General features: G+C 49.6%; 2 protein-coding genes across 4 annotated transcripts in view; one reads left to right on the top strand and one right to left on the bottom strand.

Annotated features, from left to right (window-relative positions):
* Positions 1–9,182, top strand: part of LOC118081315 (zinc finger protein 501-like) — an 11,098-nt gene extending 1,916 nt beyond the window's left edge. Inside the window, exons 2-3 of one of the 2 annotated variants that reach the window (XM_035107783.2) lie at positions 3–162; positions 2,786–9,182. In XM_035107783.2, the coding sequence (XP_034963674.1) occupies positions 96–162; positions 2,786–3,963 (1,245 nt within the window). In that variant the 5' untranslated portion in view covers positions 3–95 and the 3' untranslated portion in view covers positions 3,964–9,182. Of the gene's footprint in view, positions 1–2; positions 163–2,782 lie in introns of both variants that reach the window. The other variant, XM_035107782.2, reaches the window with a different exon arrangement.
* Positions 9,183–9,295: 113 nt separating this feature from the next.
* LOC118081207 (zinc finger and SCAN domain-containing protein 31-like) lies at positions 9,296–17,817 on the bottom strand. 2 transcript variants are annotated; one of them, XM_035107524.2, is made up of 4 exons: positions 17,783–17,817; positions 14,057–14,877; positions 13,670–13,778; positions 9,296–11,276 (listed from the first exon to the last, which is right to left on the bottom strand). In XM_035107524.2, exons 2-4 carry the CDS (start codon positions 14,858–14,860, stop codon positions 10,261–10,263), a joined length of 1,929 nt encoding a protein of 642 aa, XP_034963415.1. In that variant the 5' UTR covers positions 14,861–14,877; positions 17,783–17,817; the 3' UTR covers positions 9,296–10,260. The 2 variants fall into 2 exon arrangements, with proteins under 2 accessions (XP_034963415.1, XP_034963416.1); XM_035107525.2 differs by lacking the exon at positions 17,783–17,817 and having other exon boundaries at positions 9,296–11,273; positions 14,057–17,707.
* Between the last annotated feature and the right edge of the window lie 1,350 nt (positions 17,818–19,167).

Here is a 19,167-nt window from a genome sequence, read left to right as displayed (position 1 = left end):
AGGATCTGCACTTGTCCTTTGAGAAGCTGCCCTGCATTTCAACCTAAGTTCCTTTTGGATCTCCGCAAGAGCAGAGAACCCCACGCAAGAAAGTCATGCAAGAGGACCATGAGGAGACCACCATTCTGGATCCCCAACAGTGTGTCTTTCACGCTGAAAGAGGTATGCAACAAAGCAAAACATCAATAAGTGCTGTGCTGCAGCAGGCCAAAGGCCTGTCTCAGGCAGGGGGGGGGGAGAGAGTTCTAACCAGAGGAAAAGGGAACCCTCCATAGGCCACTTGGGCAGGAGGGCGGGGCCACCCACCTGTCAATCACCTCACATCATACTACACCGGGTCATTGAGAGCTATTTGTTGGTTTGCTTATTTCATAAAATCCATACACCACTTGACTGAAAAACCAGCCAACCCTCAAATCTGTTTACAAAAAGAATGAAATAATAAAATTATCCGTTAAAAACAATTATTTAAAAAGGACAAGCTAAAAACCAGATTAAAATGCATGCCAACATTCCACATGTCTGGGCATAAATGTTTCTAGCAGGTGCTAGAAGGGTATTTTAGTTATTTACTCAAGAGTTCAGGGTGGGCCTGGCAAGGAAGAGGCAGTGGTGGCCACCAAATTGAAAGACTTTAAAAGAATATTAGGGTATTGATGGCTGCTAACCAAGTTGACTACCGGTATGTTCTCTCCCTTATTATTACCGTATTGGCCTGAATATAAGCTGCATTTTTTTCCAAATTCTGACTGTGAAAAGTTAAAGTGTGGCTTATATTCGGAACTGAGCACCAGCGCCAGCTTGGGAGTGGGGCACCAAACGCCAGCCACCCCCCCACCCCCCGTCCACCATTCAGGGTGGTAGTGCTGGGAGGCGGGCCGCACCCACAAATAAGCCTTGAATTTTAAAGGTGCGGCTTATTTGCGAGTGCGGCTTATACCGTAGTCTGGCAATACAGTGTTATTATTTATTGAGTTGATATACTATACCCGGATGTCTCTGAAGATCAGGAGACATAGTCCAGTCTTGTAATGGAAAGTCTGCATGGAGCTCTGGAGTCCCAGAAGGTCCCAGATTACAATCCCTGGCATCTCCAGGTAGGACTAGGATAGAGTTTAGGGCTGTTTCTTAAGTCCGTAAGAGCAGGAAGCAGATTTCGGCCAAAGTTTAGGAGCTGTTAAACCAGGGGTCAGCAAACTTTTTCAGCCGGGGGCCGGTCCACTGTCCCTCAGACCTTGTGGGGGGGCCGGCCTATATTTTGAAGGGGGAAAAAATGAACGAATTCCTATACCCCACAAATAACCCAGAGATGCATTTTAAATAAAAGCACACATTCTCATGTAAAAACATGCTGATTCCCGGACCGTCCGCAGGCGGGATTTAGAAGGTGATTGGGCTGCATCCGACCCCCAGGCCTTAGTTTGGGGACCCCTGTGTTAAACCATGAGAAGTGGCTTACTTGGAAGGTTTGGGGCAACAAAATCAAATATAAATTGATTAGTGTTATTATCCGAATATGTATGTAGATGTTAATAGCCTACTAAATTCTGTATTGCTGTTGTTTAGTCGTTTAGTCGTGTCCGACTCTTCGTGACCCCCGTATAAGCTCATTCCAAATGTTATATTTATCCAAACAAACTCTATATGTAAGCAATCTGTTCACAAGTTGCGAGTGTTATCATGTTGCCAATCCATCGATTTAAGGGTATCATATCTTTAGTCTTTAGGCCAGCACTTACTCCCCAAACGTAGTAAGTATAGAACAATGTAGAAACTTACATTTCAGGGAGCCATTGCCCTTGCCATATCTCCAACACAGAGCTATCTTAGCTAGTCCTTTTTTGTGCAACCGGTGGCCTCCAGTGCCCCTTTGTGGCACCTCGTTTGTCAAAGGTCTCGGAAGTCTAACGTTTCGGCTTTCGAACGCCAAGAAAACCAGAAGTAACTGCTTCAATTTTTAACAAAATAAAAAAATTCCTTCCAGCAGCACCTTAAAGACCAACTAAGTTTTTATTTTGGTATGAGCTTTCGTGTGCATGCACACTTCTTCAGATACACTGAAATAGAAGTCCCCAGACGCTTATATGTAGAGAAAGGGTGGGGAGGGGTATCACTCAGAAGGGTGGTGGAAATGGGTGATTGACTGATAGCTGTCTGTTCAAACCGGGTCTTTCCATGGTTTTAAGCTTGGTGATAAGTTGCAATTCAGCAACTTCTCTTTCCAGTCTATTTCTGAAATTCTTTTGTAGTAAGACAGCTACTTTGAGATCTTGTATAGAATGTCCTGGGAGATTGAAGTGTTCTCCTATTGGTTTCTCTGTCTTGTAATTCCTGATGTCAGATTTATGTCCATTTATCATTTGGTGTAGGGTTTGGCCTGGTTGTCCAAAATAGAGAGCTGAAGGGCACCCTTCACCAAAGGATAAATGGGGGACTTCTATTTCAGTGTATCTGAAGAAGTGTGCATGCACACAAAAGCTCATACCAAAATAAAAACCTTAGTTGGTCTTTAAGGTGCTGCTGGAAGGAATGTTTTTATTTTGTTTTGACTACGTCAGACCAACACCTGCTTTGATTTTTGAACGCTTTTTGGAGGTCGAATGTGCCACACGGCTTCCGTATTGAGTTTTCCCTAAGTAAATTCTTCTGGAAATACATGCTTCGGTTTTGGAATGTTTCGGAAGTTGAACGGTCTTCCGGAACGGATTACGTTCGAAAACCGAGGTACCACTGTATCACAAAGAACAAATTGAGCACCATCACAGTTCTCTCCTTCTTCCAGCAGGCAGTGACACTCTCAGCAAGCGGAAGGCACAGACGTTTCCCACGGAGCGTCCCACAGGATTGGAGGACCCCACATTTGTAAGGGGCGAAGAGAGCCCTCCCCAGGGCGTTATGGAAGGAGTGGTTTTTCATCCTCACCAGGGACTGGAGACACAGCAGAGAAGCTGCCCTTCAGAGGGAGAAAGAAATTCTGTTCCCTTCTGGGGCGGCTACGAAGGGCTTGGTGGATCTACAGTACAACAGAGAACCCCCCCAGGAGAGATCCAAGAGGGCAGCGAAGGCCACAGTTGGAGGCCAGACTTTGTGATCAGCAGGAGGGGCTGTAAGAAACGGGACAAGCCGTACAAATGCTCCGAGTGCGGGAAGAGCTTCAGCGTGAGCTCTGACATTATCCGCCACCAGAGAATCCACACGGGGGAGAAGCCGTACAAATGCCTGACCTGCGGGAAAGGCTTCAACCAGAATTCCCACCTGACGGCGCACCAGAGAACCCACACAGGGGAGAAGCCGTACAAGTGCTGGGAGTGCGGGAAAAGCTTCAGCCTGAGCTCAGACTTCACCAGGCACCAGAGGATCCACACGGGGGCCAAGCCGTACAAATGCTGCGAGTGCGGGAAGGGCTTCATCCAGAAGTCGCACTACATCACGCACACGAGGAGCCACACGGGCGAGAACCCGTTCCAGTGCCCCGAGTGCGGGAGAGGCTTCACCTCCAGCACGCTGCTCATCAGACATCAGAGAATCCACACGGGCGAGAAGCCGTTCAAGTGCTCCTACTGCGAGAAGAGGTTCTGCGCCAGCTCGAACCTTGTGACCCACATGCGGACGCACACCGGGGAGAAGCCGTTCCCGTGCCGCGAGTGCGGGAAGAGCTTCAGCCAGAAATCCACGCTGATCGCTCACGAGAGGACGCACACGGGCGAGAAGCCCTACAGGTGCTGGTGCGGGAAAATGTTCAGCAAGAGCTCGGACCTCCTGGCACACGAGAGGACCCACACGGGGGAGAAGCCTTACGTCTGCCCAAGCTGCGGGAAGAACTTCCGGATGAGCTCGCACCTCGTGAGGCACCAGCGCACCCACACCGGGGAGAAGCCGTACAAATGCTCCGAGTGCGGGAGGAGCTTCAGCGCCAGCTCGCACCTTATCAGACATCAGAAAATCCACCTGGAAGCCAACTGACAAACAACGGAACGCAGGCGTGCAGCAGGGACAAAATCCCACCGCTGACACAAGACAAGGTGCAATTTCTCAGATGCTGGGCTTCTTGAAACCAGCAGGACTTACTTCTAAGTTAATGTGTTTTGGATTGCTTTACACTGAGGTATCGTCCCTCATTTTAGGTCTGGGCTGGTGTCAATAAGATGCGGCAGTTACATGAAGCATGGGAAGAGTGTCAGTCAGGAATCTGCCCTGATTGTGCACAAGGGAGAGGCAAAATGATGTTGTGCTCCAGCCCCCAACCCATAAGCACTATTCTGTAACTGGTTGGCCTCTTCCAGAAATGGTAGCAGAGCCATTCTCAAATAGCTCGTCTGAGCACTTACTTCCCTGCTGAGCATTTACTTCTTACTTACCTTCTGCTGGCACTCAAAATCAGTCCCCTTGCCTCAAGGGAGGGCCGTAGCTCAGTGACAGAGCATCTGCTTTGAATGCAGAAGGTGGGAAAGACTCTCTCCCCGAAACCCTGGAGAGTCGGTGCCAGTCTGTGCTGACAACATTGAGCTAGATGGACTCTCCTTCCTTGGAGGTTTTTTAAGCAGAGGTTGGATGGAGCACTGCAACCCCATAGTCAACTTTGTTTTTTTTTTAGTTGAGATTCCTGCAGGGGGTTGGACTAGATGACCCCTGGGGTTCCCTTCCAACAGTTCTGTGATTGTAATGGTCTCGACTCAGTATGTTCCTCATAGCAAGACCACCTCTATTCTTAAGCCTCTTGGAGAAGGCAAGACTTTTTGACAGTGTTCACATTTCGAGCATCTGTTGTATTTTCTTTCTTGGGCAAAGGAAAATGGAATCGACCCTGCCAAAAGCAGGATTTAACCCCCTGCCCCATCAAGGGGATTGAATGTTGCTGGGTAGGCTGCACTCACCAGTTCCCTGCAGGGAACCCCAAGAATGAACAAGGAGGGTTAAATCCTGCTGTTTTAATGGACTCCTCCACCTTCAACAGGAGGGCAGAAACTGCCCAATGACCTATCACCTGGAACCATGATTGTATCAAATGATTGACAAGTGGGTGGTCCTACCTACCTGTCAAACTTGGGGGGGGGGGGTGTTAGGAGAAATATCAGGCCTGCAGTCCCTCACTTGCTACTGTCAGGAATGCAGTTGGGTTAGTGCCCCCTGCCCCAGGTAAGGTCTGCGGTGGACAAGGTATCTCATCAATGCAATATTTTAAATAATTGAAGAGTGCATAGGGGTTTTTGTTGAGGGTCAAGCTTGAAGTCCACCCTGAAGCAGTCAGAGATGAGCCTCAAGTGTGTGTGGTCAGATGATGGGTGTCCTTGGGGGGGGGGATATCCTGAGCCCAGTTTTCTCTCCCCATCTCCCGCCAGTATGAAATCAAGCAAGATTATTTGTGGATACATTACTTGTTCTTCTTTTTTGGGGAAGTTACTGTTACAAAATTCTTTCTCCCCACCCCCCCTCTAAAAACACAAATATACACATGCAAATATTTGTTTTCCCCTCTGCATCGCACGCTAACAAGACGGAATAATCAAGTTACATATTAGTAAGTCTCTGCTTGGCGCTCTGTAACTTTCCATTTGCCTGTCGGTATTGACAACGGTGCTATTAAATAATTGAAGGCAATCTAGTTTGCAGTGCAGCCAATTCCTTTGTGGGTTAATGGGCAGCCGTTGTAAGATTTGGGTTGTAGGGAAAAGGATGGAGAATAAGAATAATTATTATTATCTGTCTGTCTGTCTGTCTGTCTGTCTGTCTGTCTGTCTGTCTATGTATGTATGTGTGTGTGTGTGTCTGTCTGTCTGTCTGTCTGTCTGTCTGTCTTTATGGGTCCTCGCCTGGTCACCTTGAGCAACTTGGAATTTCACCCAGGTGAGCGAGGAGACTGTCAAAAGAGGATGCCATGCTTGGTCCTCCTCCACTAGCACATTGTGCTTCTTTGCACAGCAGGTGAATGGCTCTTGCTTCCTGCTTTGCAGAGGTTTGGACTAGATGTCCCTTCCAACTGCAGCTCTGTGAATCTGGGACTATACTGCAGACTCTTGGCAAAGGGACCCTTTGCCTCTGCCACTGGAAGAACACAAGTATTGACTGCCTGTTCATTCCTGGGCCCAATTCAAGACGCTCACTTTAAAGCCCTAAATGCCATAGGCCAATAATAATAATAATAATAATAATAATAATAATAATAATAATAATAATTTAATAATAATTTATTTATTTCCCCAGCCACTGTGGGCGCCACTGTGGGCGGCTGCCAACAGAATATTAGAATACAATAATCTATTAAACATTAAAAGCTTCCCTAAACAGGGCTGCCTTCATATGTCTTCTAAAAGTCTGGTGATTGTTTTTCTCTTTGACATCTGGTGGGAGGGCATTCCACAGGGCAGGTGCCACTACTGAGAAGGCCCTCTGCCTGGTTCCCTGTAACTTGGCTTCTCGCAACGAGGGAACCGCCAGAAGGCCCTCGGCGCTGGACCTCAGTGTCTGGGCAGAATGAAGGGGGTAGAGACGCTCCTTCAGGTATACTGGACCGAGGCCCCCAGAATCTGAGAGTGCCTCCTTCCCGAAACCCTCTCGGGTTTTAAGATCAGCAGAGAGGGCCTTGAGATAGTCTTGCCTCCATCAGAAGTTCAGGGATGGTGGTGACCCAGCATAGGGCATTCTTTGTGGCAACCTCCAAGTTGTGGAATTCCCTCCCAGCAGAAGTGCGCCTGGCACCTTCACTGCAGCTTTTGGCGAATGAATGCACACTTTTTTTTTCCTGGACTGTGACACCAGAGGGGTGTGTGGGCTGGGTGGTAATATCCAGTTTGGAGTCCATATCATGATATCAGTTTCATAGATTCTGACCTGGCAATATATTGTGAATCATGATATGTGTTAGGGCTGGGCGATAGAACCTCCAAAACCGGTTTTGAGTCCATGTCATGATATTGGTTTTTATAGTTTTTTACCTGGCAACATATTTTGCTCTGCAAAAATTACAATGTAGGAAAACCGTGAAGCCAGCCAATGCTTCCCCATAGCTCAATCCATATTTCAGACATTGTGATATATCAGTATATCGCGATGTTCAGCTGGTGATATATCACGAAGTTGAAAGCCGGATATAGCCCAGCCCTATCACATAGTTCCAGACGTTGTGATATATTGGTATATCGCAATGCTGAAAATCAGGTATCAGCCCAAACTGAGTGTGAGGGACCACCCTATTTCCAGGGACCACCCTATTCCTGCAATGGTGATGTGTTTTAACTATCTTTAATACGGAATTTAAAATTGTAATCTCCCCTGGGACCTGCTGGTGAAGAAGAGTGGGGAATAAATGTCACACTGGATGGATGCCCCAGCAGGAAACCCCCCCCCCAGCTCGACCTGAGTGCAACAGCTGCTCTCCCCTGAACCCCCCCCCCCCAAAAAAAAAGATGACGGACCTGGGCTGAGCAACTTTCCCCATTCTGACAGGGGAAAAGGGATATTGCAGAGCTGGGAAAAATGGCAAAAAGGGCAGCCGAAATGATTCAGGGAGGTCCTAGAGGCCTCCCACCTCCTTCCCAAAACCTAGTTAGTGCTTCCCCAGCTTTGGGAAGGGGGTGGGAGGATTCTAGGACCCTGGCCCTTCAAATAACCAGCCTTGGGAAGGCAGCATGAGGGTGTGTGCGTGTGTGCGTGCGCAATCCCCATTGTGTCCGTCAATCCAGTCCAACCCCCTGCCGAGCAGGAAACACCATCAAAGCATTCCTGACATATACCTGTCAAGCCTCTGCTTAAAGACCTCCAAAGAAGGAGACTCCACCACACTCCTTGGCAGCAAATTCCACTGCTGAACAGCACTTACTGTCAGGAAGTTCTTACTAATGTTTAGGTGGAATCTTCTTTCTTGTAGTTTGAATCCATTGCTCTGTGTCTGCTTCTCTGGAGCAGCAGAAAACAACCTTTCTCCCTCCTCTATATGGCATCCTTTAATATTTTTGAACATGGCTATCATGTCACCCCTTAACCTTCTCTTCTCCAGGCTAAACATGCCCAGCTCCCTCAGCCGTTCCTCATAAGGCATTGTTTCCAGGCCTTTGACCATTCTGGTTGCCCTCTTCTGGACACGTTCCAGCTTGTCAGTATCCTTCTTGAACTGTGGTGCCCAGAACTGGACACAGTACTCCAGGTGAGGTCTGACCAGAGCAGAATACAGTGGTACTATTACTTCCCTTAATCTAGATGCTATACTCCTATTGATGCAGCCCAGAATTGCAATGGGCCAGATCCTCCCCTCTTTCCCCAGAGGCCATGTAGACAGGTGGACAGGCCAATCATCTCATAGCACCTTGCCACCAGGTGACCCATTTTTGCACAGCACAATGTACCAAAGCCTCAGCTCTCTGCCCTCTGTTGCTTTATGCAAGGGCCGCGTCTTAACCTTCCCCACATTGATGTCATGCATGTCGTACGGGGGGCAGGTGAGCATGGCTTGGCCAGACACTGAGGTCTGCTGACCTCAGAGGCCCTGAGTGCCTTCCATCAGCTTCAACTGGTGGCCCAGCTATGCCCCTATCTGGAAAAGGATAGCCTAACTTCCATTGTCTATGCTCTGGTAACTTCAAGGTTGGATTACTGCAATGCGCTATACTTAGGGCTGCCTCTGAAGATGGTTCAGAAACTTCAGCTAGTGCAGAATTCAGCGGCCAAGTTGCTCACCAGAGAGAGACGCTTTGAGCATATTGCATCAATCCTGGTCCGACTGCACTGGCTACCGATTAGTTTCCAGGCCCAATTCAAAGTGCTAGTTTTGACCTATAAAGCCTTAAATGGTCAGGACCACAACACCTCAAGGACCGCCTCTTTCCATATGAACCTACCCAGACCCTGAAATCATCTTCTAAGGCCCTCCGTGTGTTGCCTCCTTGAGAGGTCCGGAGGGTGGTAACACGAGAACGGGGTCTTCTCTGCAGTTGCTCCCCATCTGTGGAATGCTCCCCCCCAGGAAAGGTCACCTGGCGCCTTCATTGTACACCTTTAGGTGCCAGGCAAATACGTTCCTTTTTAACCAGGCCTTTGGTTGATCTGATTTACATCCTATGCCCTTTTAAAATGAGGGTTTTTTTGTGGGTGAGTGGGGAGGCTACTGGGTTGTTGTTTTTATTTTTATTATGTATTCTGACGTTTTATATCTTGACTTTATTCTGTGAACCACCCTGAGACCCCCAGGTATAGGGCAGTATATTAATAATAATAATAATAATAATAATAATAATAATAATAATAATAATAATCTAATCTTCCCCTTCTGCAAGGGAACTGTTGACGAACATTCCATAGCATCAGGACAAATGCTCACTGGAAACTGTCTTATTTCTCCTTGCGGCGAATAAAGCTGACCCTCACATGAATGTTTACTTTGTTCAGGATTTATTTTGCAGCCACCGCCACCAAGGCAGGATGGGCGGCTGGTCACAGGAAGGCATACTACCTACCCCACCTTGTAAAAAATGCACTGCCTTTCTGCAAAGTCCCATTTCCAAAGGACACATCTCTCCACCCCCATGAAAGATTCCTTGCTCAGACCATAAGAAGTTCAGCACAAGCGACATGAGCAGGAGTCACCCCTTACACGGAAGCTTATTGATGCCCAGGGCACTTTCCCAGAGTTCCAGTGGCTCTTTAGTCTGTTTTCGACATGGGGAGAAGGGGGGAAAGAGAGTCATTGCTGTGAATCCCACTCAAGCCCCACTTGCTCGACCCCCTCTTTTGGCTCCCAAGACACCTCCAAATACCATGTGTATGCACATGAACTTTCAAACCTATATTAGCACGAATGAGGACTAGAAACTTGCTTTGATTTTTAAAAAAGCCAAACTCATCAACAGGAGGCGGAATTCTTTGTCGGATCCCAATTTCGGCTGATACATTGGGCAAAAGTTAGTAGTCCACAAACACAAAGTAATAAGTATACTCGGGAGACAGGCTAAGTTAGTCACTCGTGGTATAAAGGGGAAACGGCAGTGAAAAGCCATTTTCGTAAAACGTCCATGCTAGTCGCTCGGGGCGCATTAAGAATCGGTACGAAGCAAACAGGCTTTTACAAACAAGGCAAACTGTAAGCCAAGGGTGCTGTCAGGGCAGAGCTTGAGGGCAGAGGTCCAGGGCCTACACAACAGAAGGAGTGGAGGAAAAGGCCTTCAAACACAGCAGGACTGGCTTGCCACATTTTGAAGTAATGCACTTTGCCATTTACAAAACAAAAACCGGAAAGTCCCATCGTGTCAAATTACCTAGCGCCAGCCCCGGCTATAAGTAACCCCACTCGGTGTGGAGAAGGACACACATATGGCCCACCCTCACGTCCTTCTGGGTAGCGATCCTTTGAGCCGCTTCCGCAGCTTCCTCCTTCGCGGGAAGTCCGATCTCGGCCGGGCTGAAGCCTTTCCCACCCTCCAAGTGCTGCGGGTACAGTTTCTGCCTCGTGTGCCGCCTCTCGTGGGTGCTGCAGTGGGACCTCTGGCTGAAGCCCTTGCCGCAGTCCAGGCACTTGTAGGGCTTCTCCCCCGTGTGGGTCCTCCGGTGGCGGACCAGATCCGAGCGGTGGCGGAACGTCTTCCCGCAGTCCGAGCAGTTGTACGGCCTGTCCTTGGCGTGCATCCGCTGGTGGCGGCCTAGAAGCGAGGGCTCGCTGAACTTCCGCCCGCAATCCGGACAGCGGTAGGGCTTGTCGCTCGCTGTATGAGTCCTCTTGTGCACCACCAGGTTCGAGCTGTCGCTGAACCCTTTGCCGCAGTACGAGCACTTGTAGGGCTTCTCGCCCGTGTGGGTCCTCCGGTGGCGGACCAGGTACGAGTTCTGGCAGAAGCTCTTGCCGCAGTCCAAGCACTGGTACAGCTTCTTCTCTGCGTGGATTCTCCGGTGTGCGATGAGGTTGGAGCGGTCGCTGAAGCTTCTCCCGCAGTGGAGGCACTGGAAAGGTTTTTCCCCTGTGTGGGTTCTCCGGTGTTTAAGGAGGTCAGAGCTCCGGCCAAACGCTTTCCCACACTCGGTGCACACTTTCCTCCTCCGGTCCTTGTGGATCCTCTCTTGATCCGCCAGGTCGCCGAGTTTCGGGACGACTCCCGGACAGGCCACCGGTTTGCACTCCCCGCCTCCCAAGGGGACATCGTGTGGATTCTCTGATTTGTGTTGGTTTTCAAAGGAGCCCAACTGCTCAGGACATAGGAAAGGGTTCTCTCCGTACGACCCGGAAGGCCCAGTTTTCTCGGAACATCTCAGCCGAGGTTTCTCCTCTTCATTCTCGCTCACCCACCCATCGCCTGCTGGGAATTAAGAGAAGGGAGAGACACATTGGTCATTCCTTGCAAATAAGAGAACTGATTTCTTTATAGAACGTTAGGAGAGACTGGGCTGCTGGACCAAGTCAATGGCCCATCTCATCCAGCATAAATGTTCACAGATGCAGGACAGATAAAATAAATTATCCATGTGGTGCACAGTTCATCTTTGGAACTTGGTCTCACAGGAGGAAGTGGTGGCCACCAACTCAGATGGCTTTAGAAGAAGCCTGGTCCCGAATGGGGTAACTGTGCCCTGAAGGACCAGGTGCACAGCCTGGGAGTCATTTTGGACTCACAGCTGTCCATGGAGGCGCAGGTCAATTCTGTGTCCAGGGCAGCTGTTTACCAGCTCCATCTGGTATGCAGGCTGAGACCCTGCTTGCCCGCAGACTGTCTCGCCCGAGTGGTGCATGCTCTAGTTATCTCTCGCTTGGACTATTGCAATGCGCTCTATGTGTGGCTACCTTTGAAGGTGACCCAGAAACTGCAACTAATCCAGAATGCGGCAGCTAGACTGGCTGCTCTCCTTCGTGATGCCCAGAAACTGGTATTCATACTGTCTTTAAGAGTCATGGCAGAACGTAGTTATTGTGGCTAATAGCCATTTTTGGGGAGATATACCTGGCAAAATATGGAGAGGGTTCTGGTTGCAAGTTGCTTCCCCATTCATATCACCCGCCCTACGCTTTCGGAAGTCAGCCGCCCAGTGATCTGCGGATGAAGGGCGGTATATAAATTTGGCGACGGTCTCCTCCACCTCCCTCCTTCTCCTCACCTGAGGAGAAGGAAGAGGCCTCTGCCGCCGCCTCCCACAGCGCGCCTCAGGTAAGCGCGCCGCCCCTCGCTCTCCCGCCTCACGTCACTCCGCCACAGCAGGGAGGTGGAGGAGGCCGTCGCCACTCGGGACAGCGGGAGGAGGCGGAGGAGGGGCCAGTGGGCCTCAGGCGCTCGCCGGCGGGTGGGGCGAGAGCAGGAGCTGCGGCGGAGTGACGCGGGGGCGGCGAGGCGGGAGAGCGAGGGGCGGCGTGTTTACCTGAGGCGCGCTGCGGGAGGCGGCGGCAGAGGCCTCTTCCTTCTCCTCAGGTGAGGAGAAGGGAGGTGGAGGAGGCCGTCGCCACTCGGGACAGAGGGAGGAGGCGGAGGAGGGGCCGGTGGGCCTCAGGCGCTCGACGGAGGCGACGCCTGTGCGGTCCCAGGGCTTCCCCTCCGTTCCCGCCCAGCTAGCGCCCGTTTACTGAACGGGCTGAATGACACTAGTTAATAAATAATAATAATAATAAAAAGGTAAAGGGACCCCTGACCATTAGGTCCAGTCGTGACCGACTCTGGGGTTGCACGCTCATCTCGCGTTATTGGCCGAGGGAGCCGGCGTATAGCTTCCAGGTCATGTGGCCAGCATGACAAAGCCGCTTCTGGCAAACCAGAGCAACACATGGAAACGCCGTTTACCTTCCCGCTGTAGCGGTTCCTATTTATCTACTTGCATTTTGACGTGCTTTCGAACTGCTAGGTTGGCAGGAGCTGGGACCAAGCAACGGGAGCTCACCCCGTCACAGGGATTCGAACCGCCGACCTTCTGATCAGCAAGCCCTGGGCTCAGTGGTTTAACCACAGTGCCACCTGGGTCCCTAATAATAATAATAATAAATTTTATTTATACCCCGCAAAACTGGGCTCAGGGCGGCTGACACCAGTAAAATTACAATAAGACGTAAAAGAAAGAAAAACAATTAATTAAAATATGGCTTAAAATACAGTTTAAATTAAAAATTTTAAAATGCAGCCTCATTTTAAAATAGCCCAAATCAAAACCATAAGGGAGGAAAACAGGGGTCAGAATGAGTCCAGCCCAAAGGCCAGGCAGAACAGCTCCGTCTTGCAGGCACCGTGGAAAGATGTCAAATCTCGCAGGGCCCTGGTCTCCTGTGAGAGAGTGTTCCACTAAGTCGGGGCCAGTACTGAAAAGGCCCTGGCCCTAGTTGAGACCAATCTAACCACCTTATGGCTTGGGATCTCCAAAATGTTGTTATTTGTGGACCATAAGGTCCTCCGCGGGGCATACCAGGAGAGGCGGTGATAGGTTTGATATGCTGTGGTGGTTTTTAACCTCAGGCAATGAAAAACTAACACCCTGCAGGGGTTCCCAAGAAGAGTAAAATACAATAAAAACAAGAGAATATAATAAAACAGTTAGAATGTGATCAGTAAAAGAGAAATACCATTGCAAATTAAAAGCAGGGCATTTTTTTTTAATGAAGGCTTCATTACACACCAAAAGAGCAGAGGTGGGAAATGTGGCCCTCTGCACATCTATAACTGGCCCTCAGAACCTTCCCCAGGCCACACACCCCTGCACAGGCATGAGGAATACTTACCCATTGAGCTGCCATCGCTGTCCTGTTTTGCCTCCCTGTACAGCTGCCACAGCCCTGTGTCTGATGGAGCCTGCTCTGCCTTGGGCATTTCCTGAAAAGGCTTTGAGATCTAGAACCACAAGGGAGGTTTGCAGAAAACACAAGGCAGATTAAAGGAAAGGTTTCTTCACACAGAGAGCAGAGTTAAACTGCGGAACTCCCTGCCACAAGAAGGAGGAGCTGCCACCAACTTGGCCGGCCTCAACATAGGATTCGGCAGATTGAGAGAGACAGCTGTCGGTGGCTACCATGCGCCGCAATGGCTATGCTCTCTCCCCGCTGTGGTTAGGGGCCCGTTCCCTGCTTCTGCCACCCTCCAAAGTCCCGAGGGGTGGAGAGCTGCCTCACCTGCTGCTCCCACCTCTTGGGCTCCCGGGGCCTCCTCAGGAAGCCCTCGGCCAGGGCCACCGCCTGGGCGCAGGTCTCCGGCCCCCATTCCCTCACCCAGCTCTGGATCTCGGGAGGCAGGATGGTGAGGAACTGCTCCAGGATCAGCAGCTCCAGGATCTGCTCCTTGGTGTGCCGCTCGGGCTCTAGCCACTGGCGGCACAGTTCCCGCAGCCGGACGCAGACCTCGCGGGGCCCCTCGGCCTCCCGGTAGCCAAACTGCCGGAAGCGCCGGCGCTGGGACTCGGCGCTGGCCGGGCCCGGCCTCGAGCTCTCGGCCTTTAACTTCCCACTGGTGCTGTCGCCCCTGTCTCTGCCTTCCGGAGGGGGCTGGGGGGCTGGCTGTGGCTCTGCTGAAAAGGGCCGGGATGCCCAGTCCCCTCGGGGCCACATCCAGGCGTCGGTGGCTCCCTCAAAGGCCTTGCTGCTCTCCTCCCATGCCGCGGGCAGCTGTGGGTTGCCCCAGCCAGGGTGCGGGGACTGAACTGCCTTCAGGAACTCCTGCCAGGGACCGTCCCAGCCCTGCGGGATCCCGTCGCCTGGCTCCTGCTTCACTTGCTGCGAGGCCGGCCATCGCAGGAGCTCTGCCGCCATGCTGGCTGGAACGGTTTTCCTGGGTCTTTTGTTGACGTCCTTGTCGGGTTTGGGGCCTGCGGTGTCGCCTTCCTCCTCGCCTGTTCTCTCTCCGGGCCGAGGCCCTTGCTCAAGCACCGGCTGGTAGTGAAGGGCTAAGGACATTGCGGCGCCACTTCCCACAGCAGCCATCTTCTCCCTCTCTCGGCCTAGAAATGTTAAGAATGCAACAAAATCACCTCTCCAGATCAGGCCTAGCTTAGCCCGGTTCTCGGTTTCCTACTGTGGGCAGCCTGACTGCCTCGGAAGGTGGCAGACTCTCTTTAAAGCAGAGTTTGGAGGGCCATTTGTCGGGGATCCTTTAGCTGTGGCTCCTGCGTTGCTGGGGGTTTGGCTAGATGACCCTTGGGGTCCCTTTAACTAAACAATTCTATGGCAGTAGTAAAAAAGAACAATAAAAAAGCCTAATGGAGCTGGACATAGGAAGCTGCTCCAGTATACCTGAAGGAGCGTCTCCACCTCCATCGCTCTGCCCGGACACTGAGGTCCAGTGCCGAGGGCCTTCTGGCGGTTCCCTCGCTGCGAGAAGCCAAGTTACAGGGAGCCAGGCAGAGGGCCTTCTCGGTAGTGGCACCCGCCCTGTGGAACGCCCTCCCACCAGATGTCAAAAAGAAAAACAACTACCAGACTTTTAGAGGACATCTGAAGGCAGCCCTGTTTAGGGCAGCTTTCAATCTTTTAAGAAATTAAGTGTATTTTAATATTTCTGTTGGAAGCCGTCCAGAGTGGCTGGGGAAACCCACCCAGATGGGCGGGGTATAAATAATATATTATTATTATTATTATTATTATTATTATTATTATTATTATTATTATTATCTGAGCTACAATTGCACTATGGCAGCAGCTCTCCTGCGTTTCAGGTGAGACCTTCCCAGCCGTACTTGGACATGCCAGGGATTTAACCTGGAACCTTCTGCATACAAGGCAGAATCTCTAACTGTTCCTCCTTTTCCAGCATCTACGAATAATAAAACTACAGAGTTGGAGAGGACCCAGAGTCATCGAGTCCAACCCCCTGCAATGAATGCAGTTTCGGTCACACAGACTTTCCTGTTAGATTATCATGGCTACTGGCAATCTAAAACCCTGTCCACCTTGAAAAACAGATTTAATTTAAGGAAGAGCTTTGAGTTGCTAACTATTATTATTGTCACTGATTTATTCATCGCCTTCTGAACCACCCTCTCTCATGGTGATTTACATATAAGGTAGTTAAAAGCAGTTTTAAAAAAGCAGTTATAACAAGATTAAAATCCCGAGCAAAGAAGACACTTGTGGCAAAGACTCCTTTGTCCAGCTGGGAAAACCTGTTGGAATGAAAATGTCCCCCAAAGTGCAGATTGACAGGGATGCTATTCCACAGAACAGGGGCAGCCACACTACAAGCCCTGCTCTGAGCTTATGTACAGTGGGCTTCCGAGATCTTTGGAACTCGCAGTAATTTTTCCTCCAGGCTGCAGCAATGTGCTGGGTACAGAAGGGATAAGGCGGCCTCTGAAGTTGTGGTACATGGAAACCACAAGGAAGCTACCAGCATTTCTATTCTCTGGCAACGCTCCTGTGCTATTAACAGCCTCACACACGGTGGGTTCAACTGGGGCAGATCCCCATCCAGATCACTGGGCAATCAGATGTAAAAGTGACTGTGGATTCCCTGTTGCAGTTATGCAGAAGGGGCTGACCAGAACCAGCACAGCTTGCGGAAGGGCAGTGCTTGGCATATAACCTATGGGTTTCCATGTGCAGCACTGGCGTTAAATGCTATCTTATGATGCTTCCTGTTTCCCTGCTCACTTGTGAAACAAGTTCTTTTGTGCCAAGGCTTGGAGGAAGAGAGTCCCATTTGAAACCCTGCCAGTCACTGCCATCAATGCCGAGCTATTTCTTTTTATTGATTTATTAAATTTGTCAGTCGCTTTATCTTGCCCAGGGCAACCCAAAGCAACTTAAAACAGTGATTGAAATGGGAGCTGCATGGACCAATGGCCTGATTCAGAAAAAGGCAGCTTCCTCTCTTCTTCAGCATTAACCGCAGCCATCAAACACTGTATATAATAAAAGAAAAACATAAAAGCCAACAGCGATCGAACCCTCAAAACAAAACTTATCCAACTAAAAAGGGGAAGGGAGCAAACAGCTCAGAGGCAGGACAGCTGCTCTGCATGCAGAAGGTCCCAGGTAGGGCTGGGAGAGGGTGTCCCCTGCCTGAGACCCTGGAATGCATCAAACTAAGCTCTACTCATAATAGATGCACTCAAATGAATGAACCTAATTAGTCATGTCTGTTTACTTTAGTGGATCTGCCTTGAGCAAGACTAGAAATGGCATTGGAGAGCTGCTGCCAGTCAGTGTAGGCAAGTCCAAGGTAGATGGAGGAACTTGGAATAAGGCAGCTTCCTTTGTTCCTTTGCAACTTGTCCACAAGGAACTAGAAACAAAATTAAACAAACTTGTCAAAAATCCGCTCTTCTGCACAACTGCTAAAAGACCCAGGAATCTCCCTTTCCTTGAGAAGGTACTTTCTAACGGAGTCACTGGCCCATCAAGCTAAATACTGTCTACACTGACTGGCAGCAGCTCTGGAGGATTTGAGGGCAAGGGACAACCCTACCTGGAGATGCTGGGAACTGAAACTGACACCTCCTGCATGCAATACAGATGCTCTACCCCTGAGCTACGGCCCTTTCAGTGAGGATCAACTAGTAACATCTCCACGCTTCACCTGCTGAACATCTGCCTGCTGCGCTAAAGAAGAAGAAGAAAAACACACAGAAACCTGATTTGGGAACCTGCGAGAGGAAAATAAGCAGCTAGAGATGGGTGCAAGGTTAGTGACAGAAACAGCCCACAAATCCAAACCTGCAAATGCACATATGCATTTTTAACCCCCACCCCACTGCAGGGAGATCCCTCCGCCCCCCACCCACCCAAGGGACCCCCCCATCTCCCCGCTCCCATTTTCCAAGTCTCAAGGCTTTGCTTCTGCTCCTCCTCCTCGCCCGCCCGTCTGCCTTTTGTCCTTCAATGCAGAAGCCCGAGTTTAAGGCTCACCCTCGGAAGGCAGCACCCCCTCCCCCACGTGGGAGGCAGGAGGCGTGGCAGGAAGGAAGCCAGGAAGAATGAACCCTTCTCTATGGATCGCCTTCACTTCCTGCTCCCCAGTTTCCCCGCGACTTGTCTAGGCCCCGCAGCTCTTTGGCCACATTAACTCTTTCAGCACCACGTCACCGCAGGCACTTGGCCTCGCCGGTCTCTCAAAGGAAGGGCAGCGAGTGACGTAGCCCTTCCTTTCCGATGCATGCAAAAAAAAAGGTTTCAATTTTTATATGCACATTTTGCAATTCGACTTTGAACTCATCCTTCATCCATCCTGAGAAAGAGACGAATAACAAACATACCGGCCCTACTGATATGTTTTGCATATTGTATGCACTGCAGGGATAATTGATTTATTGATTTTTGGTTTTAAATCACCACCTGCTTTTATCTACTATTTATTTCGTTTTAAAAAGTTTTATCAGCTGCTTGTGATGTGTCAGTTTGTTGCTTTGATGTGTATGACATTGTTTTGACAGCTGTTTTGACCCTTTTTCTGTTTAATTTTTTTAAAAAAGAGAGAGATTGACTGAAAAGAAAGGGGCAGTTGGAAGGGGCCCCAGAGATCATCTTGTGGGATGTAAAGGTGTAGTCAAGTGCAACATTCCAACAGAAATGACTAACGGCCTCCATGTTCTTTTTTTTTAAAAAAAATCTTTATTGTTTAAAATTATAAGACACAATAACACACAAAACACATAATAAACAAATTCCTATACAATACTCAAATATCTTCAATATCCATTATTAGACACAAACAATAACATTCAACAATTATCATTATCAAAAACTATACTCAAAGAAACAAGTGTTTCTGTCATACCATTGTTTCTTAAATATTCTTTGAAAACGGCCTCCATGTTTTAACCAGTTGCTGTGACAACCAGTTTGTCAGTTGCTGGTAGTTTTGAAAGGTAGCTGCTCAGTTGCAGTCACCTCAAGACCAACTTCCCTCTGGTATAGTTTATTTGTTTGTTATGTAACCTTAGCCTCCATTCAGGTACAGTTCTGTAAACCTGAATGAATCTGAGAGTAAAATTTGTTGTTGTTGTTTAGTCGTTTAGTCGTGTCCGACTCTTCGTGACCCCATGGACCAGAGCACACCAGGCACTCCTGTCTTGCACTGCCTCCCGCAGTTTGGTCAAACTCATGTTCGTAGCTTCGAGAACACTGTCCAACCATCTTGTCCTCTGTCGTCCCCTTCTCCTTGTGCCCTCCATCTTTCCCAACATCAGGGTCTTTTCCAGGGAGTCTTCTCATCAGGTGGCCAAAGTATTGGAGCCTCAGCTTCAGGATCTGTCCTTCCAGTGAGCACTCAGGGCTGATTTCCTTCAGAATAG

The sequence above is a fragment of the Zootoca vivipara genome, chromosome 2 (genome assembly GCF_963506605.1).
Source record: "Zootoca vivipara chromosome 2, rZooViv1.1, whole genome shotgun sequence".
NCBI classification, from domain to species: domain Eukaryota; kingdom Metazoa; phylum Chordata; class Lepidosauria; order Squamata; family Lacertidae; genus Zootoca; species Zootoca vivipara.
This window is presented reverse-complemented; position numbering and strand designations above follow the sequence as displayed.